The following is a 26,230-nucleotide window of genomic DNA, read 5'->3' on the forward strand; positions in this document are numbered from 1 at the left end:
CCCTCTTCTCCCTGCTTTGTCTTCAAACTGGGCTTGGACTGGCCAGCCCACCCAACAGAGGATGCCTTCAAAGAGAGGAGTGTGAAAGGGCGCATGGGCAGCCTGTCTCGAAGAGAGATCTATATAAATGATGAATAATGAGAGCAATAAGTGTAACGTATGCTGAAACCAACTGATGGCAGCGTCTCCAGATGAACAGGTCAAATAGCAGCATGAACTGTAACTCACCTCCTGCTAGCAATTTCGTTGTGGTTCTTACCAGTACTCCCGGATAAGATAAACAACCAGTCCTGCCTCCACACCTGCATTTTTGATTCTTTGCCCGGCTAAGCTTGCATTTTGAACTCTTTGCCAGGCTAAGGAAGCTTCCCAACCCTTTCCCACCATCTCAAACCATCCCAAGTTCATCCGCCTGTTATTTGTGCCTCTACTTGAGTATCTCACCACCCTTAATGCTTTTCTCCTGGATAGTGACCTGTGAGACACTTGAAATCGTTCCCTTAATTCTATAAGTAGGAAATTGAGGACAGCAGAAAACACTATCTGGCGTATATTATAGATCCATGATCCTAATACAGCTGCAAACATGTATCTCCCCACTAGACCATTCATGTTTCTCCATGCCAAAGTTAGCTTTAATGGTGGGTTATATCTCAATCTAAGCATAGAAAATTTGACACTGGAGCTATCAGGTAAGAGTATTATCAACTTTTTTACAAAGAGAAAAGAGAGGCCTGGATCAGGTGAGAGCCTAGTAAGGCTTGGAATGCAAAAAAGAAAAGAAGAAGAGTGTTTTCTTTGTAATGATGCATTACTGAATAGCAAAACAAACAACAAACAACCCTCCCCCCCTAAAAAAACTAAAAAGGCAGCCATGCCAAGTCACCGCCTCCACTGCAGATTCCAATCTGCCCTTTCATCTCCATGTTTCCTTAACTGTCATGGCTGAATGACAACCAGCCTCCACCCAAAGCCACCACGAGGCTAGTCCTTGCTTCCGACTTTCTCCAGCTGCCCAGTGCCTGAGGTTAACCTGAGCAGGGGCTCTGCAGGCCAGCAAGGGGAGGCTGTGATGCATCTTAGGATTCCTCCGTGTGATCTTCCATCAAGGAGCCATTCGGATAGAAACTGCACTTGCGGTCACCTGGCTCTCATGTCTGCCTGATGTCCGTTTCTGTAGACAGCTTTATCTTCCTCAGGCTCTCTTTGACGAGGATGAACTCAGGCCGGCCATCTTGCTCGCCCTTCAAGACCAGCTCCCTTTCATACTGTAAAGGAGGGGAAATGTTCAACATCTTTTCATTGGTTCTAGCCAGAGAGACAATTCTGCACAGACATGAGGCTGCAGCCTATTGCAAAACCAACGCCCCTATTGTTTGATTAAATGAAAGTCGTACACTCACACCTGAGCTTCATTGACACTGGATTTAGCAGCAGTTTTGATAGGACTGAAAATGCTTGAGGGAGGCATTGCTCCCCATGGTTTACACACACACACACACACACAATATGACTTCCCTTCCACCCTTTTCCTGGTTCCTTTGCTTTTCTACTACTGCACTTAATCCACATCTTTTTAATCATCCAATTTGTTACCTATTAAATACTCTATTTCAACTCTGCTGGATTTACTCGAGACCTGCTAAGCTATGTTTTTGCTTATATTGGTTCTTAAAATATTCAGTAAACATTGTCCATTCCTCCTTGTATTCCTTATCTTCATTTTTTCTTATCCTGTTCTTCAGACCAGCCAGTTCAGCATATTCAAACGTTTTACACTTCCTTTCTTCCTCAGTGGGTACTATACTTGCTCTCCACCTTTGTGTCCCATTGTCACTTCTGATTAAAACTGATTTGGTATGTTTTTGAAACAGTAAAAACACAGCAATATCTGCTTACCAGAAGGGAAGAGGTGCTTGGAGGACAGGGTCTGCGTAATATCAAAACTGTGTGTGTGTTTGGGCCTGGAAGGAGAACTGGCTATCTTTACTTCTGAAGATGAACGATGGAGAAGGAACTGAGAGAGGAGATGCTGGTCACACCTGAGGGGAAGGCTGCCACAAGGGAGAAGGGTTCTATACAATGTAGATACTACATCCCCTAATAATCCTGGGAACTGTAGTTTAAGGGTGCTGGGAATTGTATCTCTGTGGGGGTAAAATGGATTCTTTGTGATTAGATGCTGTTTTTGCTAGGAAGACAAATAAGCCTTGATGAGCTGGGTGTGTGTTAGGGATTAATAATATGGACTGATCACAGTAGGATGAAGGAGGTTATAAGACAAACTTGATGTTGTGATACATCCAGAAAAACTAAATGGGGAACGGATGGTAAAGACCTGGTCAAGCTTCTGCTGTCGTTTTCTTAGCTCTTCTTCCAGATCTGTCAAGGGCTTTTGGGTTTCTTCCTGCTGCTTCAGCTGCTTGATTCTTCTGGCTTCTAGAACTCTCTGAAGCTCAGGCTTGTGTTCTGGAAGGATCCCCCTACAGAAAGGACAACACAGCACAAAAGCAGAAGTTGATGAGCCTTTCTTCTCTTCCACAATGCCTGTCATTCTACACCCCCTCCTTCATCCCATTGACTTTCACCAGATTCCATGATAACCCAGGGTTCTCCTAACTTATCAGACCTATGAAGAACTAAATATGGGCTCTGTAAGAATTGGACTGTTATATTCCAAGCCCTCCTCCTCCAGTGCCTAGTCAAGTTGATTGGGAGTCCCAGTGTGGTTTCTCTCCTGTGTATTGGGCAAAAATCCCTTTCTTATTTGGCTTAGTGGATACCCCGAGTCGCCATACTAGATGCTAGATTTAAGTGCTTTTGAGAGATATCTCATGGACCCACACCCAATGGAGATTGTGCTACTAAACCACAGAGCCTAGGGCTTGCCAATCGGAAGGCTGGCAGTTCGAATCCCCACGACGGGGTGAGCTCCCATTGTTCGGTCCCAGCTCCTGCCAACCTAGAAGTTCGAAAGCACATCAAAGTACAAGTAGATAAATAGGTACGGCTCTGGCGGGAAGGTAAATGGCGTTTCCGTGCGCTGCTCTGGTTCGCCAGAAGTGGCTTAGTCATGCTGGCCACATGAACTGGATGCTGTCTGCGGACAAACGCCGGCTCCCTCGGCCTATAGAGCAAGATGAGCGTGCAACCTCAGAGTCGTCCACAACTGGACCTAACGGTCCTTACCTTACCTTTACCTTTACTTATAACTATGACAACTCTACCCATGAAAAAGAGGACACATCCTGGAAAAAGAGGACATATGGCAACCCTCTGGAATCTCCTAGGTTCTACACCACCCTGGTATGATTCAGAGCAGCCCATGCCCTCTGGCAGCCTTGGATTCTCACGCCAACGGTCATGTAAGATTGAGTTGATTCCCCGCCTTGTTCCCAATGCAGATCTTCACTCAACTTTTCTTCCCTGGCCAGGGAGGCACCATTTTGTGGTACACCTCAGGGGCCAATGCATGGTATGTTCTCTGTTCAAAGCTTTAGTGCCTAAACTACTGCAATTCCTGGATTAAAGACACTCTCACCTCCTCTGAGTGAAAATCAGTTCCCGGTGTAACTCGCGATGGTGCTTGGACTCCCTCACTGGGTTTGGCAGTTTCTTAGGCTCAATGAGGCTCCTGTGGCTTTCAGATGCCTGGTAGGTGCCATGCTCAAAGCTTCTGCTGTCTCCTTCTGGAACATAATGGCATGACAACAGTTTTGAAGCCTTCAGAAAATTCATTACAAATTTTCCTCTCTGCTTTCATACTGTAAATTGGCTACAAAGCTGCTCAGCATCAATTCGTTGAAAGTATTTTTAACCTGCTCTTCTTTAAGGGTTCCAGAGTGGTGTAAAGTAGGACCTAATGTCAACAGCACTCTCCCCACAGAGAGTCATTCTCTCTTCCCCTCTGAATCCCTGGCCTCACCCACTGAAGTTGGGGGAGTCTGACCCCCAGGGTCCTAACACCCTGAAGCTGCTCCCTCTCTGGTCCGTGGGTGGGGCTAGCTTGGTCTTCCCGTTGCTGTATTCTTGAACCATTCTTGTCCCCTAACTATTCCAGCAGTGAGCTGTGGAAAGATCTCTAAATGTTAATGAAATGGCTTGGATAGGCGTATCATAGTGTAGATCAGGGGTCAGCAACCTTTTCCAGCCGTGGGCTGGTCCACCGTCCCTCAGACCATGTGGTGGGCCAGGCTATTATTTTGAAGGGGGGGTGGAATGAACGAATTTATATGCCCCACAAATAACCCAGAGATGCATTTTAAATAAAAGGACACATTCTACTCATGTAAAAACATGCTGATTCCCGGACCATCTGCGGGCTGGATTGAGAAGGCGATTGGGCCGGATCCAGCCTGCGGGCCTTAGTTTGCCTACCCATGGTGTAAATCTTCCTCAATACCTGGGGCTTACTGAATGACTTGGTTGAGAACAAGGCAATTCATATGCAGTTGAAGTGCGGGCTTGAATGTTCTTCCATTTCTGAGATCCTTTAAGACAGGGTTGGCATTGTAATGCAAATGACACATCAGGTCAGTCACAGATGGTCCATCAAGACTTCTGTTATGTTAAGTCTTCCACACAGATTATTATTATACAAATGCACCCCCATGTGGCGAAACCACAAATTCCAACACTGAACATTTCAGTACCTGAAATCTATGGTTGCTACCTCTTTTTTCACCACTCCGGGGCACAATTATACCATTATTTAACCATGAAAACCTTGATAAACTGTTTATAATTCCATTAAAAAATGATCATGTGAATGACATTTAAAAGAGGAAATTTTATGGAGGTTTTAAAAAGGGTTTCACAATCATAGAATCATAGAATCATAGAATCATAGAGTTGGAAGAGACCACAAGGGCCATCGAGTCCAACCCCCTGCCAAGCAGGAAACACCATCAGAGCACTCCTGACATATGGTTGTCAAGCCTCTGCTTAAAGACCTCCAAAGAAGGAGACTCCACCACACTCCTTGGCAGCAAATTCCACTGTCGGACAGCTCTTACTGTCAGGAAGTTCTTCCTAATGTTTAGGTGGAATCTTCTTTCTTGTAGTTTGTATCCATTGCTCCGTGTCCGCTTCTCTGGAGCAGCAGAAAACAACCTTTCTCCCTCCTCTATGTGACATCCTTTTATATATTTGAACATGGCTATCATATCACCCCTTAACCTCCTCTTCTCCAGGCTAAACATGCCCAGCTCCCTTAGCCGATCCTCATAAGGCATTGTTTCCAGGCCTTTGACCATTTTGGTTGCCCTCCTCTGTACACGTTCTAGTTTGTCAGTGTCCTTCTTGAACTGTGGTGCCCAGAACTGGACACAGTACTCCAGGTGAGGTCTGACCAGAGCAGAATACAGTGGCACTATAACTTCCCTTGATCTAGATGCTATACTCCTATTGATGCAGCCCAGAATTGCATTGGCTTTTTTAGCTGCCGCGTCACACTGTTGGCTCATGTTAAGTTTGTGGTCAACCAAGACTCCTAGATCCTTTTCACATGTACTGCTCTCAAGCCAGGTGTCACCCATCTTGTATTTGTGCCTCTCATTTTTTTTGCCCAAGTGCAATACTTTACATTTCTCCCTGTTAAAATTCATCTTGTTTGTTTTGGCCCAGTTCTCTAATCTGTCAAGGTCGTTTTGAAGTGTGATCCTGTCTTCTGGGGTGTTAGCCACCCCTCCCAGTTTGGTGTCATCTGCAAATTTGATCAGGATGCCCTTGAGTCCATCATCCAAGTCGTTGATAAAGATGTTGAATAAGACCGGGCCCAATACAGAACCCTGTGGCACCCCACTAGTCACTCTTCTCCAGGATGAAGAGGAACCATTGATGAGCACCCTTTGGGTCCGGTCAGTCAGCCAGTTACAAATCCACTGAGTGGTAGCATAGTCAAGACCGCATTTTACCAGCTTCTTTACAAGAATATCATGGGGCACCTTGTCAAATGCCTTGCTGAAATCAAGGTAGACTACATCCACTGCGTTCCCTTCATCTACCAGGCTTGTAATTCTGTCAAAAAATGAGATCAGGTTAGTCTGACATGACTTATTTTTCAGAAATCCATGCTGACTATTGGTGATCACAGCATTCCTTTCTAGGTGCTCACAGATTGTTTGCTTAATGATCTGCTCCAGAATCTTCCCTGGTATTGATGTTAGACTGACTGGGCGGTAATTATTTGGGTCCTCTCTTTTCCCCTTTTTGAAAATAGGGACAACATTTGCCCTCCTCCAGTCTGCCGGGACTTCGCCTGTTCTCCAGGAATTCTCAAAGATGATTGCCAGTGGTTCTGAGATCACATCTGCCAGTTCTTTTAATACTCTTGGATGCAGTTCATCTGGCCCTGGAGACTTGAATACATCTAAACTAGCCAAGTATTCTTGTACTATCTCCTTAGTTATTCTGGGCTGTGTTTCCTCTGCTGAATCATTTCCTCCAAATTCTTCAGGTCGGGCATTGTTTTCTTTATCGGAGAAGACTGAGGCAAAGAAGGCATTGAGGAGTTCAGCCCTTTCTGTGTCCCCTGTTTGCATTTCACCATCTTCTCCTCTGAGTGACCCCACTGTTTCTTTGTTCTTCCTTTTGCTACGAACATACCCATAGAAGCCTTTTTTGTTGCTTTTAACCTCTTTAGCAAGCCTGAGTTCATTCTGTGCTTTAGCTTTTCTGACTTTGTGTCTACACGTGCTGGCTATTTGTTTGAATTCCTCTTTGGTGGTTTCCCCCCTTTTCCATTTTTTGTACACATCCTTTTTTAATCTTAACTCAGTTAAAAGTTCTTTAGATAGCCACCCTGGCTTCTTTAGGCACCTTCCATGTTTCCGTCTCATTGGTATTGCCTGAAGTTGTGCTTTTACTATCTCCCTCTTAACAAACTCCCAGCCATCATTAACTCCCTTTCCTTTTAGTATTACTGTCCATGGGATCTCACCCAGCACTTCCCTAAGTTTTATGAAGTCGGCTTTCTTAAAGTCAAGAAATTGAGTCCTAGTATGCTTGGCTGCTCCTTTCCGTTGTATAGTAAACTTCAGAAGAGCATGATCACTTGCGCCTAATGATCCTTCCACTTCTACCCCATTAACCAGGTCATCGACATTGGTTAGGACCAGATCTAAAATGGCTGTTCCTCTTGTTGCTTCTCCCACTTTCTGGACAATGAAGTTGTCTGCAAGGCCAGTGAGGAATCTGTTTGACCTTATGCTCTTGGCTGAGTTTGACATCCAACAAATATCTGGGTAATTGAAGTCCCCCATTACTACTATCTCCCTTCCTTTTGCATGCTTGGCCATCTGTTCCAGGAAGGCATCATCTATGTCCTCCGTTTGGCTTGGGGATCTGTAGTAAACTCCCACAATGAGGTCACTATTATTCTTCTCTCCCTTAATTTTGACCCAAATGCTCTCACTTTGGCTTTGAGGTTCTAAATCTTGGATCTCTTCACAGGTATACACATCCCTGACATATAACGCCACTCCTCCTCCTTTCTTGTCTGGTCTGTTTCTCTGAAATAGATTGTATCCCTCCATTTTTACATTCCAATCGTGGGACTTATCCCACCAGGTTTCAGTGATGCCTATTATGTCATATTTAGTTTGCTGTACCAAGAGCTCAAGCTCATCTTGTTTATTTCCCATGCTTTGTGCATTAGTGTACAGACATTGAAGTCCATTAGTCATTCCCCCGTGTCTCTTATTTAAGGATTTTTTCCTCCCACCACTAGGTCTGCTTGCTGTTTGCTCCATTTGGTCTATGACATTTGGATGATCATCTTCATCAATTAATAGACTCCTACCTTCAGGAGCACTGTCTCCCTCCCCCACATTAGTCAGTTTAAAGCCCTCCTGATGAGGTTTCTTAGTTTTTTGGCAAAAACATTCCTCCCAACCGTTGTGAGGTGCAGCCCATCGCTTGCCAGAAGTCCATCCTCAAGAAACTGCAGTCCGTGATCTAAGAATCCAAACCGTTCCTGTTTACACCATTTGCGAAGCCAGCTGTTTACTTCCACTATTTTCCTCTCTCTCCCTGGGCCACGTCGTTCAACTGGGAGGACAGATGAGATGACGATTTGTGCATTTAATTGCTTCAATTTCCTGCCCAGAGCCTCGTAGTCTCTTTTGATCTTCTGGAGGCTATTGCTTGCAGTGTCATTGGTTCCCACATGAACCAAGAGGAAGGGGTATTTGTCAGTGGGTTTTATGATTCCTTGCAGTCGTTCAGTTACATCTTGGATCTTAGCCCCGGGGAGACAGCACACTTCCCGAGACATCTTGTCAGGCCCACAGATCACTCCTTCTGTTCCCCTCAGTAAGGAATCCCCTATCACCACTACACGCCTTCTCTTAGGTTTGGTCAGGGTTCTTCCGTGAGCGGTCCGTTCCAAGGTCGCCTGCACATTCCCTGAGGACTGACTTTGCTGCTCATCTTCATATACGTGATCGACTGTAATGAGGGAGAGATCCTCAAATGGAGTCTGCTCTTCGTCTTCCATGCTAGGGGAGAGGACCTCAAAGCGATTGTGTATTTCTAGACAATCAGAGCGAACCCTGGGCCTCCTACTTCTTTGAGTCACGTTTCTCCACATATCGGGCTCCTGTGTTGGTGAACTAGCTGTTGTGTATTGAGTCAAAGGATTTTATATCTGTATTATTATTGTCTATATTTGCATTAGGGTAAAGTAACTGCCCTTTGGTTTCAGGGGGTACAGCTACTATTGGTTCATTTAAACTGCTGTATTTGGATCCTCTGTCTTATTGGTTTCCTCCAAAAGGCAGGACTGTGATTGCCTGATATTGTTCCCTCCAAAATGTATCCTTTCTAGCTAGTCCCCTGTCCCTATAAATGTAGCTTTCCCCTCCTCAGTCTTCAGTCTTGTTTGCTGTAATAAAGAAGTGTTACTAGAGAACTGTCTCCAGCAGATTATGTCAAGAGAGCTGAAATCACAAACCCCACGTCACAACAACTGGCGACGAGGATGGGATCCGGAATGCTGAGGAGCGGTTAAACGCAGCCCTGCCTCAGAGTCCGGATTGCAGCTAAGAACAAGACTCACTGGCCAGCTGAGAAGACGACCCTGCCACAGGACAATGGAGAGTCCAAGGGTATTGGAGCCCTTCCAGCCATCAGAGCCCCACACGTGGGAAGACTACGTCGAACGCTTCGAGTTCTTCGCAGTGGCTCAAGGGATCACCGATGCCAGCAAAAGAAGGGCCACATTCCTGAGCTACTGTGGGCCTGAGACCTTCAAGCTGGCCAAGGCATTGCTTGCTCCAGCGAAGCTAAGTGAGACATCTCTCAAAGATATTCTTGCCTGCCTAACAAGCCATTTGGCGCCTACTGAGACCAAGATGGCCCGGCGGATGGAGTTTCATGAGAGGCAGCAGCGTGCTGGGGAGTCTGTATCTGCATTTCTAGCTGAACTGCGGAAGCTCGCTCAGCACTGCGACTTCCAAAATCTGGAAGAGACTCTCCTGGATCGGTTTATCGGTGGTCTGAGCAGCAAGAAAGCCAGAAGACGCATCGTGGCTAAAGAAGAGGTTACCCTTGCTTCAGCCTTGAAGGAGGCCACCGCCACGGAGAATTATGAAAGAGAGGAGCTTGATGCCAGTCGCAAGGCCCCTAAGCCACAGATAGAAGTTGCGCATGCCATGGACGAGCTAGAGGCTACTCCGAGCCAGAGCCCAGTCCGTGGGGTCGAGTCAGTGCGTCAGGCCTGCACAGTGCACAAAGATCACCGAGGCAGGTGTCCAGGTTGTGGCGGAAACCATGAGCGGAAGAGTTGTCGTTTCCGGGATGCTATGTGCCGGACGTGCGGGAAGACAGGTCACATCGCCAGGGTCTGTAGATCGGCGGCGTTGGGAGCGACAGGAACACCTAGACTGGAGCATAGCAGACCGCCCACAGCAACCCATTTTCTAAAGGACTGCCACTATGTAACGGAGATCAACGGGAGGGTCGTGCAGTTCCCAGCGCAAGGCAAGGCACACGTCAAGGTGAAGATTGAGGGTCAGCAGTGCGACATGGAGGTGGACTCCGGATCTGGATTCACTATCGTGTCGGACCAGACCGCGAGGACATTCTTCCCCAGGGGTAAGTTGCCCCCTCTGGAGCCCTTCCCGGCAACCTTGCAGTCATACTCAGCGGGCCGCATCCATGTTATGGGAATGTGTGCCGTGAGAGTTCAGTTCCGGGACAAACAGGCTGTACTCAAACTGGTGATTGCGAAGGGCAGTCGCCCCAGTCTCCTGGGCACTGACTGGTTCCCCGCCCTGGGACTGAGTATATCAGGGCTTAATTCAATCCAAACCTGCCCTGAGATGAGCGAGGCATTATGCAAAGAGTTTGCTGGTCTCTTTAATGGAAAACTGGGTTGTTATAAAGGGCCCCCAGTTGACTTCGAGTTGGACCCTGGGGTGGCCCCAATCCGACTCAAACCAAGGCGAGTGCCATTTGCACTGCAACCCAAGATCGAAGCAGAGCTGGATAAATTGGTCAAGCAGGGAGTTCTCTCACCCGTGGACTCTGCTAAGTGGGAGACTCCAATCGTCACGCCCCTTAAAGCAAATGGGGAAGTCAGGATCTGTGCAGATTACAAATGTACTATCAATAAGGCACTCAGGGGAAACTCATACCCCATTCCAGTCGTATCACATCTGTTGGCTAAACTGGCTGGGGGCAAGGTGTTTGCCAAAATTGACCTGGCACAAGCCTACCAACAGCTGCCAGTAACCCCACAATCAGCGGAAGCACAGACTATTGTCACACATAAAGGGGCGTTCAGAGTTAACAGATTACAATTTGGAGTTTGTGTGGCCCCAGGGATTTTTCAAGGGCTCATGGAACGCCTGTTAAGAGGTCTGCCGGGGGTCTTGCCATTTTTTGATGACGTTTTGATTGCTGGAAAAGACCCACAGGAACTGGTTGCGCGTGTCCGTGCAGTGTTGCTCAAGTTCAAGGAGGTGGGGTTGCAACTGAAAAAGGAAAAATGCAGTTTTGGGGTGCCAGCTGTGGATTTCTTGGGGTTTAAAATTGATGCATCAGGCATCCACCCCACAGATGCTAAGATTAAGGCCATCATCGAGGCACCACGACCACAGAACAAGACGGAGTTGCAGTCATTCCTGGGACTTATTAACTTTTATCATTCGTTCTTACCCCATAAAGCTTCGGTAGCTGAACCATTACATAGACTGTTGCAGAAAAAGAATGTGTGGCGATGGGGGCAGGGGCAGCAGAAGGCTTTTGACTCCTTGCGAAGAATGCTGAGTAGCGGGAGCGTCCTTGCTCATTATGATGAGTCAAAGCCGCTGGTCCTGGCATGTGATGCCTCTCAATACGGCCTGGGGGCGGTGCTGAGTCATAGGGAACTGGATGGGTCGGAAAAGCCCATCTCTTTCTATTCCCGTACGTTGTCGCCCACGGAGCGCAACTATGCTCAAATTGACAAAGAGGCGCTTGCAATTGTGGCAGGAATCAAAAAGTTCCATGATTATGTGTACGGTCGCCATTTCTCCATTGAAACGGACCACAAACCACTGTTAGGGTTGTTCAACCCGAACAAACAAACGCCACAAATTCTCTCCCCCAGAATGTTGCGTTGGTCTATATTCCTGAACGGGTTCCAGTACACCTTGACCCATGTGCCGGGGAAACGGTTGTGCCACGCTGATGCGCTGAGTCGATTGCCCCTTCCTGGCGGGAGCAATGAGGATCCCGCTCCAGCGGAGCACATAATGATGCTGGAAACACTTCCGGGGGCTCCTGTAACGGCTACTGATATAGCTGAGAAAACGAGGAAAGATGCTGTTCTCTCCCGTGTGCTCACTTGGGTGGGGAGGGGGTGGCCAGGTGGTCCGCATGAAGACAAATTCAGGCCTTATGCGACAAGGCAGCACGAGTTGTCCATGCATAAGGGTTGTCTCCTGTGGGGAGATAGGGTGATCATCCCAGCACCACTGAGAAACAGGGTGCTTGAGACGCTTCACATGGGACACCCGGGAATGGTCAGGATGAAGTCGCTAGCCCGATGTTATGTGTGGTGGCCTGGAATGGACCAGAACATAGAACAATGGGTACGAACATGTAAGGCATGCCAAGAGGTGCGGCCAGAAGTGGCCAGAGCACCAGTTCACTGGTGGGAGCAGTCCAGATCTCCCTGGAGCCGGCTGCACTTAGATTTTGCTGGGCCATTCCAGGGGAAGGTCTTTTTGGTTGTCGTCGATGCATATTCCAAATGGTTAGAAGTGGCGATGGTCCCTAGCATGGCATCAGCTGCCGTAATCAAGGTGTTGAGGCAGCTGTTTGCAACCCACGGGTTACCTGAGACCATTGTATCAGATAATGGGGCAGCTTTTGTATCCCAAGAATTCAGGGCATTCTTGGCTGATAACTTCATAAGAGGGGTCACATCCGCGCCCTTTCACCCATCCTCCAATGGGCAGGCTGAGCGCATGGTAAGAACAGCCAAAGAATCCATTGCGCGCTTAATGGAGGGTAACTGGTCAGCTCGCATCGCGCGAATGTTATTTTTGCAGCATGCGACGCCGTGTACTGCGACGGGCAAGTCGCCAGCTGAGCTGCTCTTGGGTAGAAGACTGGTAACGGTGCTGGATTATGTCCACCCGGATAAAATGCCAAACCATAATTCAAGAGCAACCCCCCAGGCTGAGACTGACACAACAAGGTATCTCGCCCCTGAAGATCTGGTCTGGGTGAGGAACTATTCACGAGGTTCGCGGTGGGTGGCTGGTGTGGTCACCCGGGCTAGTGGACCTGTGTCCTATTATGTAACCTTGGAAAATGGGCAAGTTTGGAAGAGACATATAGATCAGCTGAGGCGCCGGGCGCTCAGCAGGGAGGAGTCAGATAATTCATCCCTGGCTAACGACGCAGAGCTGCAAGACCAGAGTGAAAATGGCCCAGAGGTGCAGTCACCAGGGGCTTCAGCAAATGAACCAGGGTCTGCTAGTCCTCATGATGACGAGGTACAGGTAGGGAACCCTGAGATGTCTGGGACTCCATCTGTTCCTGAGGAAACCCCTATAGCAGCCCCTCTACCACAGGTAACACCCAATCCAGAACCGGCAACGCCTGTTGTCAGGAGATCAAGTAGAAGTTGTAGGACCCCACAGTACCTGAGAGATTACGTCTGCTGTGCTCACTAGGGGGGGAGGGGTGTTGTGTATTGAGTCAAAGGATTTTATATCTGTATTATTATTGTCTATATTTGCATTAGGGTAAAGTAACTGCCCTTTGGTTTCAGGGGGTACAGCTACTATTGGTTCATTTAAACTGCTGTATTTGGATCCTCTGTCTTATTGGTTTCCTCCAAAAGGCAGGACTGTGATTGCCTGATATTGTTCCCTCCAAAATGTATCCTTTCTAGCTAGTCCCCTGTCCCTATAAATGTAGCTTTCCCCTCCTCAGTCTTCAGTCTTGTTTGCTGTAATAAAGAAGTGTTACTAGAGAACTGTCTCCAGCAGATTATGTCAAGAGAGCTGAAATCACAAACCCCACGTCACAACACTAGCCTCCTTCTCAGGGGAGTCCCCTGTCTCCTCCTTGGTGGAGACGGTGTGCTCTGTTGCTTCCAAGAAGAGCTCCAGCTCTCTAATTCTTTGGAGCGTAGCTACACGTTCCTCCAGTTGCTGGACTTTGTCTTTTAGGAGGGCAATCAACATGCAATTGCTGCATGTAAAGCTGCCTGCAACCTTTGGCAAGATGGCAAACATTGCGCAGGAACCGCAGGCGACTGCAGCTGTTCCCTCCCCCTCCATCTTGAGAATGTGTCGTTGGGCTTGAGACTAGCTCCCCTAAATCTGAAAGATGGTTCAAACTGCGCGCGCCGATAGGCGCGCGCCGCTGCCCTGCAAACACTGATAAGCTCCTCCCACAGCTAATCACCTGCCTCAACAGAAACCCTGCCCCCTCTGACCTTTGACCAGGGAAAGCAGCTAATCAGCCACAAGAATCACACACACAAGAAACCCCTTTTGGCTCCTCCTTCAGCCGCTGCCCTGCAAACACTGATAAGCTCCTCCCACAGCTAATCACCTGCCTCAACAGAAACCCTGCCCCCTCTGACCTTTGACCAGGGAAAGCAGCTAATCAGCCACAAGAATCACACCCACAAGAAACCCCTTTTGGCTCCTTCTTCAGCCGCTGCCCTGCAAACACTGATAAGCTCCTCCCACAGCTAATCACCTGCCTCAACAGAAACCCTGCCCCCTCTGACCTTTGACCAGGGAAAGCAGCTAATCAGCCACAAGAATCACACCCACAAGAAACCCCTTTTGGCTCCTTCTTCAGCCGCTGCCCTGCAAACACTCAATGGAAAAGCCGAACAGAACGGAATGAACACACACAGTACTGGCAAGGACCTGGAAGAGAATCACCCAGCATTCCCTACCTCTAACAAGGCAGCCCCCCCCCCCCGCCAGCACAGAGCGAACAAGAAGCTAAATAAAGGGGCACACTTATTTTGATCATATGCAAAACCCCTTTAGACTCCAAAAGAGTACTTGGGGCAAGTTCCAATAGTCACAGGCTGAATAGACGCCATCCTTCTATGCATCATACAACAGACTTTGGCTGCTATGGCCAATTAATACATTCAGTGAGTAAGAGGAACACAACCCCCATCCCCCCCCCCCAGGTCGTAATGCTTGCATAGTTTCTCCCCATATTTATAACTACTCCCTCTGCTTTTTGCTTAGGACTGTAGGACAGACAGCTGGCCCCCACCCATGCATGAAGGTAAGTGCCACATGCACTTCACTGCCCCCTTTTATCCTTGGCCACACCCACCACTGGCATGCACTCCCCACATAAGAGAATGTAGCCCTTGGATTGAAGAAGGTACCCCCAGCCTGCTGTGAAATATTCTTACCTGGGTTCAGACTGCTCTTCTGAGTTCTGTATTCACCCTGGAACAGAAAAGGCAGCATTTCAAAAAGCAATGGATCAACAAATGCTTGCACTTCTGCTTTCAGCACGCATCCCAGGGGTACAGTGCTCACCCTGGTTTGGTTTCCTTTGAAAGGAGATCATGGGAGGCTTATGACATTTTATAATATTGCAGTTTGTTTACAAATATACAAGTGGAGGCAAACAGCTGAAACACTCCAGTGCCTGGTGCTCGATCTCCAGCTCTTTCACTGGCCAATGCATGAAGGTTTTATACCAAAGTCTCTGTGAAAAATAAAGCTCTTTGCCAATGTTACTAAAGTGCTGTGAAATTAGCAGGTGAAAGGAGCCAGACAGAATAAAATGCAGACCATATTTTGGCCAGTCACTATAACATACCCTCTAGCTGAACCCAAAATCATTAGAATAACCCTCGTAATCACCTGCCTGCCTTCTATTGGAAAGGAGTCCAGATACTACAGTTCGCTTCTGGCTCTGGAATACCCAGCTGCCGCCCACAGACCTTCCTTCCTTTGCAAATCAAGCTTTTCCACCATCCACAGTGCTAATAGGCTGCCTTATGTCTGATGCCTGTGCATTTTCATAACCCCATGTTACTTTCCGCATGACATTAATTTGCCCAACTCTTCTATTTTGCCCTGATCATTCACACAGGATCATCTCAACCTGATGAAGCTATTCTGGATCCCTCGGTCTCTCTGTGCAGCTTTGAAAGATTAGGTTTTCCATCTCCGATGAGATTTCCCTTTTAAGCCACTGCTGATTAGCCTGTCATCTGTCAGGCTCAGGTTTGTGGCCGCCTCATCCAAAGTAAACAATGCAAGACTATTATAATGGCATAGATGCCAGCAGGCCTACCCTGCCTATTCCCAGGCATTTAATGGACACTGAGAAGATACTAACAACACATGGGGGGGGGGGGCATTATACAAGCGCGTTCTGAGCTTCTGCCCAGGCATCCTCATTACTTTTCCCCTGCATGGTGTTACAGAGGAGCAAATGAGTGCTGCTGTTAATGTACCTGCACATAGACTTTCAGCAGGTCAGACAAAACCAACATCTATTTCTTCTACATCTTAATCATATGGAGCTGAGGGCAAAGCAGAGCATCCCTAGCACATATCCAGGGCCCGCCCAATACATTTTGCTGCCTGAGGCAAAGGATATGATAACACACAGAATCTCCCCAACACATATTCCGCTATAGAGAAGCTGACCAGACAGGCAGTCAAATCTTACTTCAACACTTGTGGTGAGGCAGTGTCCACCATTGAAACTGAGGGCAGCAGGCTAGCTCAGATAATGCTCTGTCCTTCAAATCCTCGCTGCTGCCTGTTCATTTGCTGCCTGCTCAGACAAAGGATGCCTCAGCATCAGTCATGTGTGCCAAGAAATGCATTCACATACATAGTGCCTACTGGGCTGGCTGCCTCTCTTCCTGCTTGCTAGGTCAAGGATCTGCACTGGGAGATCAGTAGGTGAGACTGCTGGCCACTGCCAGGGTGTCAGTTCAGGAGGATGGGAGAAATGGCTGGGGGGTTCAGGAGCAATGGGGGTGGGACAGCTGCATTCACTACCTGAGACAGTTGCTTCCCTCCACATAATCATAGGGTTGGCCCTGCCTGATCCTTACAGGTTTAAATCTCCAAACAACACATTTGCTAGAGGAATGTACTGCAGCAGCAGCAGATTGAATGCATCATTCAGGGAAAAGACAAACATTCCTGTTAGGGATTTCTTAGATGCCAAGTTTCAGCAGTTATGCTTAAAGAATGGCATGTGCTGCTCCCCTTCACCTGATGTGGCTCTTTCCCTGGAAAACTAGCTCAGCTGCTTTAAAGTTGTCCTCAAAACCATCATCTCCATGCCTATGAAGTTCAGGAACATAAATGCAGCTTCATCAGTATTCCTTCTGCCTTTAGACCCAATCTCTCCCCTTTTATTAGATTTGAAATGTTGATCAGTGTTGCTTTGCTCTGCGCCGATTAAAAGCTCATCCATACTGTTGTTTAATGTGGATAATGTGCCCTCATTAATTCTCCATTGTCCATATGACGTTTTCCTTCCCACACTTTCGCCTCCCTTGATCTGGATTTTCTCATACCTTCTCCTTTTCAGAGCGTTCCTATGAGCAAATCTGGGTTGAGGGAGGAGAACATGTGGGAAGGAAGTGATACGGAGATCGTTATATGGATGGTGGAGAATTCATGGAGGTACAGGAAACTTACTACCAAATTAAGTGACAGTTTGAGTGAGCCCTAAGAAAGAAAAAGTGTCATCTTGTTTCAGCTGAAGTGTGAACAAACCATCTCTAAAAGTAGCCTTTCTGGCAGATCTACCTCATCCCTTTCAATTAGGATTTTGGTTAGGTGGCTGTGGAGAGGAAAGGGGATAGGTTCAGTAGATCAACGTAAGAGTGAAAATGATGACTAGACATAGAAGCAGGATTAAGTATAATCTAGGAGTTTATCCCTGCAGGAGGTTGTTTTGCGGGGGCAAGAACTGTTTCCTTCACCTGTATGTAACAGGACAGGTCTGACACAATTACTTTTTGCACCATAACAGCCCTGTGTTGAAGAGAGGTCACCAGAGGATTAACACAAAGCATGTGTATGACACTATGTCAATCTGCACTGTGGGTGAACAACAGTTCCCATCTTTTGCACTTCTGAGAAATATGACAGCACCGTTTTCCAGTCTGTGAGATGCCACATCCTCTACATAGTCCAGATGTAATGGAGGGTTTAGTCTTTCTGTGAGCAGCATAACAATTGAACAATACATTTATTCCCTATCTTGGCTTGTCAGTAAATGTAAGAGAAATGTGTGGTTCAGTGCTAGAGGAGGGTAAAGGTAAAGGACCCCTGGATGGTTAAGTCCAGTCAAAGGCGACTATGGGGTGTGGCACTCATGAGAGGGAGATACAGGAGACAGAGGAGGAGAGGAAATATAAAGAGAAATTGCTTCTAAGGCAGAAGCAGCCTTGTTGGTGCTCACATTATTTTTTTTTTAATGCCTTTGCTCCGACACTGTAGGACACCAGTGGTCCCAGTAGCCCCTAATGAAGCTCAAATAGTGAAATGGTGCAGCTATAGGGAGTACAGACTGCCCTGTACTCCATACGGTGCCTGTTCCATCCCCAGTAGTCAAGGAAGATTCAGTGGCCAGGCTGGGTGGCTGCTGTTCATGGAATAGATGGGATGGCATCTTGTCCTTCACTTCAGGAAGCAAAATGACTTGGGCCAGCCCTGAGGTCTAATTTACAGTATATTGTTCATTTCAGATTTAAATTATTATATTTAGTTAATTATTCATTCAGACTACACAAAGCCCATCCACTCATCAGTTTAGAAGCAGTCAAGATGAAACGATTAAGCCCAAATAAAAAGGTCATATAGTATTTCTTAAGAAAAGCTCAGGGTTAAGCTTCTAGGGGCCCCCAGCAGATGAATATTCCACAGTTGTCAGCCATCAGAAACACCTCTGCCTCTCGAGAGATTGCTTTATAGATTGCCGTATTGCCATGCTTCTGTTGTCATATAGACTTAGTTCAAAGACTGTATACGCAACAGAATGTGACCGACTGATCAAAAAGATCTCGTCATGATGTCAGGGATATGACAGACACAGGCTTCATCCCCTTTATCAGACCATCAACAAGAAGGCTACTCACCCGTTTTGACTGGGAGGCCCCCATGGCACTGACTGGAGGAAGCTTTTCCCTCCTCACTTTCCTTTCCTTTAAAGCTGTGGAACCTTGTCTCTGAAGTACCGGTACTTACTGTGCCAGAACAGTTTAGCACTGGGCTTCACTTTCTTCTAGAAAAACACCTGTGAACCAAGTCCTCCTGTTGATTTTCTTGGCAGTGGAGACGGTAATGTGATTGTGGATGGGCCCTGCTTCTTTTAGCAGGCTCTTCACAAAACCTATTAAAGCCCTTAGACTAATCCCTGGGTGTGTTGTTGGATGTAAAAAAGAAAGGGGGGGGGGGGAACAGGTGTCATGTGACATGTTCCTTTAAGAACCTTTGGCTGATTAAGCAGAGGATGTCATTTTCCAAGTCTGGAACGCTGAAACATTTCCTAGGGTGTCAACAAGGTTCAGCAGAAAATGGATTATTGAATTATGTACCCTTTAGATTATTACAAATCAGATAAAGTTTTTTGGGCTAACGTCTTAACAGAGCAATCCTAAACACCTGTTACATTGCTGGGTCTGATGATTTGCTATTACTGCTATAGCTCAGCTGAGAAAGGGGAGCACACATGAGTAGAAAATACAAAATTGGTGGGAACATGGCAGACATGCCCATAGCATCTCTAGAAGCTTCACCAGTGCTGCTGCCAAGGCCCACCTGCTGCCCCCATACAGTGGCTGCCAGTTAACTCACTACGGACGTGACCCCAGTGCAGGAATTTTTCGTTCATGCCATTTATGAAGATGACATTCTGTTACACTGCATTTTGTGATTCTGCACCAGTGTATGAAAAATTGCCATTCCTAAATGAATCCAGAATCTTTGGAATTCTGGAACTGCCTCCAGTTTCTTTTCAACAAATAATATTCTCAATAAAGGGAGGATGGGGAAGCAGCTTGTATAACCCACATATTTTATTTTATAGCACAATCCTATACACATCCACTCAAAAGTCACAGAAAGGCTGTAACCTTGTTCACAACGGGACTTCCTTCTGAGTTCTCATTGATAAGACTGGACACTCCTTTAGTAGTTTTGTGCATGTGGTAGCATAGCAGTGTGACTAGAGATTAGAATGCTACTGCTACAGCACTATTTTTAGTGTTGTATGGCGGGGGAGGGGGCAGGGGGAGGTGTCTGCTTACCATTTCCCTACCAGATGAGCCTTCTGTTTTGGCCAGATGGCTTAAATTGGAGATGCACAATTACCGGTACCCATCCCTCTAGTGAAAGCATAATTTCTATTGTGTCCATTATCCCTTCTCTTCTTTCTCCCACTAGTATTTGCCCTATCCATAGAACTTCTATGAGGAAAAGGTTTCACATGCTCTGAGCCCTTTATGCTACCCCATGAAGATAAGAAAGCAGCCTTGCCTAGTTAAAAACATCATTAAAAAATCAGTCAATCTTGGATCCCTATTGACCTCTTTTAGAATGGTAATAATGCACTATATCTTCATACAAGTAAGCTGTGGATTTGGGGAATGGGGCTGACTGGATGGTTGAGATTGCTCTGAATCTTTGGAACTACCTACCTATTGATATTTAAGCTGACATACTATGTTGCTTTAGACACCTGCTGAAAATGTTTATATTCCAGCAAGCCTACCCAAACGTTATTGTGTGTGTGTCCTGCTTTTATGTTTTTTATTAGTAATTACTTTTTATTATTCTTGCACAGTGCTTAATTTTTTTAATTAAGTGGTTTTATATTTTTTAAGTATCCCACCATTTTATGCTGGTCTATGACGCGGGTGGCACTGTGGTCTAAACCACAGAGCCTAGGGCTTGCCAATCAGAAGGTCAGCAGTTCGAATCCCTGCGACAGGGTGAGCTCCTGTTGCTCGGTCCCTGTCCTGCCAACCTAGTTCGAAAGCACATCAAAGTGCAAGTAGATAAATAGGTACCGCTCCAGCAGGAAGGTAAACGACGTTTACATGCGCTGCTCTGGTTTGCCAGAATGACTCGGAAGCTGGCCACATGACTCGGAAGCTGCCTCAGCCAGAGTTGTCCGCGACTGGACCTAATGGTCAGGGGTCCCTTATGACCGTAATAAAGATTAGTATTGTACTGTAAGTGGTTTATATATATTTTTTGTTTTAATTATATGTGAATATTCAGCAGCATTGCAGTCTGTTAGATTATTTCATCAGTAGTGCTCGATTAGGTGACAGTATAAGCCCCTGTATGAGGGACGATTATAATGCACTGTAACTCCTACTCGCCTGTCTATAATATGGAGGTAAGTAACACTGGACTAGGGACGCGGGCGGCGCTGTGAGTTAAACCACAGAGCCTCGGACTTGTTGATCAGAAGGTTGGCGGTTCGAATCCCCGCGATGGGGTGAGCTCCCTTTGCTCGGTCCCTGCTCCTGCCAACCTAGCCGTTCGAAAGCACATCAAAGTGCAAGTAGATAAATAGGTATTGCTCTGGTGGGAAGGTAAACGGTGTTTCCGTGTGCTGCTCTGGTTTGTCAGAAGCGGCTTTGTCATGCTGGCCACATGACCCGGAAGCTGTACGCCAGTTCCCTCGGCCTATAAAGCGAGATGAGCACTGCAACCCCAGAGTCACGACTGGACCTAATGGTCAGGGGTCCCTTTACCTTTACCACTGGACTGCATGGCAGGGTTGTTGTAAGCGTCGCTCCCCGCATTAGCTATGAGAAAATTATAACAGTATTGAGCGGTTTATTTTTCTGCTAGTACAGAATCATCTGCAGGGCGATTAAGAAAAAAAAGCTAGAAGAAAGGTGAGCCCGCCCCATTCACATGTTCGCATCCCACAAGAAGATCGAGTTTAAAATACTACCCCCCTTTTTTAAAAGAAGAAGAAGAAGAAGAAGAAGAAGAAGGGTACGACGTGTGGCTGCCAAACAGCACTTCAACAATACAGTCCCGGATTTCTGCACTTTTTTTTCAAACAAAAGACAGCACGAAAACAAAAGACAGCAGGAAATCCGGTCGCGAGACCCGCCGCTGACAAGCCAAGGCGCGCTCGAAACAAATCGACCAGCCGTCCTTCTGCTAGTGCTGCCTTGGCGCCGCGACAAACGCACCCACCTTTCTAGGAAGAGGCGCACCATAGAGAGCGCTCCATCGCCGGAGCTCTATTGGCGGCACTGGAGGTTCCGGTGCCGCGCTGGCCGTTCGTTCATTCTGGGCGATGCGGTGACGAGACCTGGTCTGGGCCTTGCGGGTTTCCGTCATGGCTAACGGTGAGACGGGTGGGGTGGGGGTTTGCCTCAGCGGGGGCTGCCCCGCAAAGTGACCCTGCGCCTTGTTCCTGACTAACTTGCCACCCCCACCTTCCAGAGCGGGGCGGCGCCCTCCGGGCGAGGGCCAGAGGCTGGCCTGGGGGCTTCTTCGCTAGACCCCCCCCCCCTGCCCGCCACCCTTAAGAGCCGGGAGGCCCTGGCTCAAGACGGCCTCTCTCTCTCTCTCTCTCTTCCCTTGCAGTGTATTCGCTGGACGGGCTGCTGGTGTTCGGGTTGCTGTTCGTGTGCACCTGCGCCTACTTCCGGAAGGTGCCTCGGCTGAAAGTCTGGCTGCTCTCGGAGAAGAGGGGCGTCTGGGGGGTATTCTACAAAGGTAAGCCTCTCGCTCTCAGGGGTCAACCGGGAGGGAAGGCGAAATGAGTGGGAACAAGTCTGGGCAGCCTTCCCAAACTGACAGGAGAGGAGGAACTTCTTTGCCTATTTCATGCCATAAAACGTTAAACGAACGAACAAACCTTCAAGGAAATGTTCCTGACAGATGGTAGAATGGAGTTAAGCTTAGGAAGCGTCTGCATTGTGAGTTGGGATGCATCACAACAGGCTTGTTTATGTGATCGGTCACTTCAGAGAGTGGGGGTTTGTTGATTGGTTCTATGGTGAGCTTTGATAGCTGGTTTTTTGAGGGACGTGGGGAACCTCTTGTTCCTAGGATCTCTAGGTTACAACAGGACAAGTGCATAATAAATCTTGGTTCTCAGCTTCATTCTTTTAATTGCTTAAGAGCAAACAAAATTGTTAAAGCTGCTGTAAAGAAAATACTAACTTTAGTAGAACAGAACTTAGTACCGTATTTTTCGCCCTATAGGACGGACTTTTTCCCCTCCAAAAATGAAGGGGAGATCTGTGTGCGTCCTATGGGGCGAATACAGGCTTTCGCTGAAGCTTGGAGAGCGAGAGGGGTCGGTGCGCACCGACCCCTCTCGCTCTCCAGGCTTCAGGAAGCTATCCACAAGCCTGGGGAGCCCGCGGGAGTTCCCGCAGGGCTCCCCACGCTGCGGATAGCAGTCTGACGCCCGGCACAAGGGGCGCCCTGAAGCAGAGTGCCCCTCGTGCCGGGCAGACATCGGCCAGCCCCACAAGCTCGGGGGACAGCGGGGAGGCGCAGCGCCGCCATCCCGCTGTTCCCCGACCTGGTTTTTTTGGGGGGGGAAATAAAGGAAAAAAATGTTTCCTTTATTTCCCCCTCAAAAAACTAGGTGCATCCTCTGGGACGGAGCGTCCTATGGGACGAAAAATACGGTAAGTGGTAAGCAGCAAGTACTCAGTGAGGTAGAACTTTGTATTGTTCAATTCAGACAGAATTTGCATCCCCCGCCCCCCGAACCATTACTAATATGGTCACTGGGCAATTACTTGGTGGGGAATTTGGATTTCCAGCATAGTTGAGTTTGATGCCTTTGCTTTAGTTTATGTGGTAATAAAGATGATCTAGTGCTTATGCTTCTTATAAAAATTCTAGGAAGTAATGTGTGCTGTATACTGTTACAACTTGCAAATGTCTCTCTTGTTTTCCAGCGGCAGTGATTGGTACTAGACTCCATGCAGCAGTGGCAATATCCTGCATTGTAATGGCTTTTTATGTCCTCTTTATAAAATGAATCTCGGCACTTCAGATGGACAGTGTTGTTTGAATGAAGATGCTAAAGAAGGCATATCTCTTTTGCTTCAGAGGACAAAATATCTCTTAGAGGAACTGACACAGAACCCTGCACAGATGTCAAGGGGAAATTCTTCTATGACCAAGCCTTTTTTGAGACCAAGGGAGTGGCTTTTATAACAGCAACCATCCTCTGTGCTTCTAGTGAGCTTGAAAATGATCAACAAAGATTGTTTTATGTGCAGATTCTTAAAATCAATATTACAATCTGCACAAGGAAAACCATCAAAAGTTTGTGGCAAATGGAAGTGAATAATTATGTTTCCCAAGTCTGGCACAGTATAGAGGGGGGAAGGATTTGCATTCCTGGTGTTTTAAAGGGAATTGCTCTAAATCCCAAAAATGTAATAATGAACAGCAAAGTACAGGTGTGGATTTTGCTTTCATTGGCTTTTTTTCTTTTATTAATGCACTTTTAAGATTGGAGGATAAAGCTATCATAAAAATTAGTAACTGGATATGGTAAACTAGCTAGTAATAAAGTAAAATCTTTGCACAGTTCAAACAAGTGTTTATGCACTTTTTACCCTTGAAGGAAAAAAACAATCTGAATCACAAAGGAAATAAAATGCTGTTTGGTGATATATTTGCACCACCTTGGCATAATTAACAGCCTTACCACCTCTTGCAAACAGCCAAGAATGGCTGAAATGCTGCAAATTCTGTAGCACACAATTAACAATTGACAACAATTCAAACATACCCAGTTTTTGGATGTTGCTGTGTAGGAGAAAGCAATGGGGACATATGCTGTTACATAAGTTAATAGATGTTAAAATGTTTAAATTACATTTAAAGATCGTAACTTGTATATTTTGGAAAGTGTATAGACTTTAAAGGTGAAAGATTTATGTTTGCTTTCTTTTTTTAATGATACCCTTTTATGTTCTTTTTCTTCTTCACTGCCCTTATTTGAATTGTACTCCCTTTTAACCTTGTCCTTACATTATAGGAAGTCATCATCTAGAATAGAAGCAGCTATAGTAGAAGCAGTAAAAGTGCATGTTTTATTTTAAGTTTTCAATGTTGAAAACACTTGATGGACAGAAATTCACAAGTAACTTCAGGACTGGGGCATTTTTAAAAAATCCATAGTTTGCATAAAACTGAAAAGGCAAGTTTGTATGTCATCACAGACAGGAACTGTCTCTTACCACATTTTTATAAATTGGCAAGAAGTACACTGGAGCCCTAATTGGGCCTTTGGGTATTTCAGAAGTATGTGTGTGAATAAACCTGCCTTATTTTTCTTCCCCATACTTTGTATCTAATAGCCTCTTGACATATTATTTCTTATTTTCATGGGCGAGAACTGAAGAAATATGAATTAATTCTACCAGCTGCATGTTCCAGGGAACTGAGAAAGCAAAAACCAAGTTTAGTGCTCACATAATGTTCAATTCCTGTTTAGAGTGTTATTTGATTTGGGAGTGGTTTTCTGATACTAAAATTAAGATGTTTTCAACTTCAAAATAAGTATAAAAGCAGACTCAATGCAATACAGAACAAATAAAATTGTATCTAAAAAAGGTAAAGGTAAAGGACCCCTGACAGTTAAGTCCAGCCACAGACGACTCTGGGGTTGCGGCGCTCATCTTGCTTTACAGGCTGAGGGAGCTGGCATTTGTCTGCAGACAGTTCTTCCAGGTCATGTGGCCAGCATGACTAAGCTGCTTCTGCGCAACAGAACACTGAACCCAGAGCAGCGCACGGAAACGCCGTTTACCCTCCTGCCGGAGCAGTATCTATTTATCTACTTGCACTTATGGCGTGCTTTCAAACTGCTAGGTTGGCAGGAGCTGGGACCGAGCAACGGGAGCTCACCCCGTTGTGGGAATTCGAACTGCTGACCTGATCGGCAAGCCCAAGAGCTCAGTGGTTTAGACCATAGTGCCACCCGCGTATCAATTGTATCTACCAATTGATAAAACAGTACTATTATCCAAACATTTATGCTGCAGTTTAGGGTTCAGTGCTGCAAATAAGGCAAGTTTTTTCTTTGCCTGCTGATCAATATTCTAATTTCTGCTATGTAAGCCAAATACCTATATTTATCTAGTGACCGGAGGAAAGATTTGGGCCTTAAATCCTTGTAAAGATGATCATTTGCTTTCTAGTTCTGTTTTTCCCAAGGAATGTAAGTAACTTTACAAGAGATTGAGAACCCATAATAACAAGTTTAGTTAATACGTACATGTTCTGGGGATGTGTAAATCACAACACCAACCAAAAATCTAACCAAGAAGCAAAGACTGCTGTTGCTGGAAGTGTTCCATAAATGTGCCAGGGACAAATCTGAAATACTCTGTCTTCCTTTACTCCTATTCTTTCCTTCTGACAGGACATGAAGTGTAGGAATTGAACACAGCATTCAGCTTGTCAGGCTTTTAGAAAACACAGTATTTTTATACTAATGGTGCTATATAATAATTTATGACATGTAAAAAAAAAAAAGTAGTTTAATATTACATTAGAATTTACGTTTCCCGATATATTTCGTGTGTCCAACTTGAGAGAAACCATGCCAAAGGAGTCATGATGCCATGGGTTGTGGTTTTGGAAGTGTTTTTATAAGGAAGAAAGCATAACTGAAATAGATCTGTTTGGTGCACTTAAGAAAATGTAACATTTTGGTACTCTTGCAAAATTTATCCCCAGTAACAAAGTGT

General features: G+C 46.4%; 2 protein-coding genes across 7 annotated transcripts; one reads left to right on the plus strand and one right to left on the minus strand.

The window, feature by feature from the left end:
- Window positions 1-14: 14 nt before the first annotated feature.
- On the minus strand, window positions 15-22,668 carry LOC310679948 (protein FAM107B-like). 6 transcript variants are annotated; one of them, XM_083445951.1, is made up of 6 exons: window positions 21,233-21,430; window positions 18,605-18,762; window positions 14,894-14,930; window positions 3,542-3,689; window positions 2,339-2,483; window positions 15-1,268 (listed from the first exon to the last, which is right to left on the minus strand). In XM_083445951.1, the coding sequence occupies exons 2-6, from the start codon at window positions 18,626-18,628 to the stop codon at window positions 1,152-1,154; spliced, it is 471 nt and encodes a 156-aa protein (XP_083302077.1). In that variant the 5' UTR covers window positions 18,629-18,762; window positions 21,233-21,430; the 3' UTR covers window positions 15-1,151. The 6 variants fall into 6 exon arrangements, with proteins under 6 accessions (XP_083302077.1, XP_083302074.1, XP_083302072.1 ...); XM_083445948.1 differs by lacking the exons at window positions 18,605-18,762; window positions 21,233-21,430 and adding an exon at window positions 22,360-22,668; XM_083445946.1 differs by lacking the exons at window positions 18,605-18,762; window positions 21,233-21,430 and adding an exon at window positions 21,690-22,060.
- Window positions 21,703-24,820, plus strand: TMEM167B (transmembrane protein 167B). Its single transcript, XM_083446001.1, has 3 exons — window positions 21,703-21,844; window positions 22,086-22,217; window positions 23,420-24,820. Exons 1-3 carry the CDS (start codon window positions 21,835-21,837, stop codon window positions 23,500-23,502), a joined length of 225 nt encoding a protein of 74 aa, XP_083302127.1. The 5' UTR covers window positions 21,703-21,834; the 3' UTR covers window positions 23,503-24,820.
- Window positions 24,821-26,230: the final 1,410 nt, after the last annotated feature.

Source organism: Podarcis tiliguerta (genome assembly GCF_965153285.1).
Source record: "Podarcis tiliguerta genome assembly, chromosome: 6".
Classification (NCBI taxonomy): Eukaryota; Metazoa; Chordata; class Lepidosauria; order Squamata; family Lacertidae; genus Podarcis; species Podarcis tiliguerta.

Coding starts and splice junctions, on each gene's coding strand:
- TMEM167B (XM_083446001.1), top strand. Junction 22,218..23,419: donor CTGGGGGGTATTCTACAAAG/GTAAGCCTCTCG, acceptor CTTGTTTTCCAG/CGGCAGTGATTGGTACTAGA.
- LOC310679948 (XM_083445946.1), bottom strand. CDS start 21,836: ATGACGGAAACCCGCAAGGCCCAGACCAGGTCTCGTCACCGCATCGCC. Junction 14,931..21,689: donor GTGCGCCTCTTCCTAGAAAG/GTGGGTGCGTTT, acceptor TTTCTGTTCCAG/GGTGAATACAGAACTCAGAA. Junction 3,690..14,893: donor GAAGAGCAGTCTGAACCCAG/GTAAGAATATTT, acceptor ATTATGTTCCAG/AAGGAGACAGCAGAAGCTTT.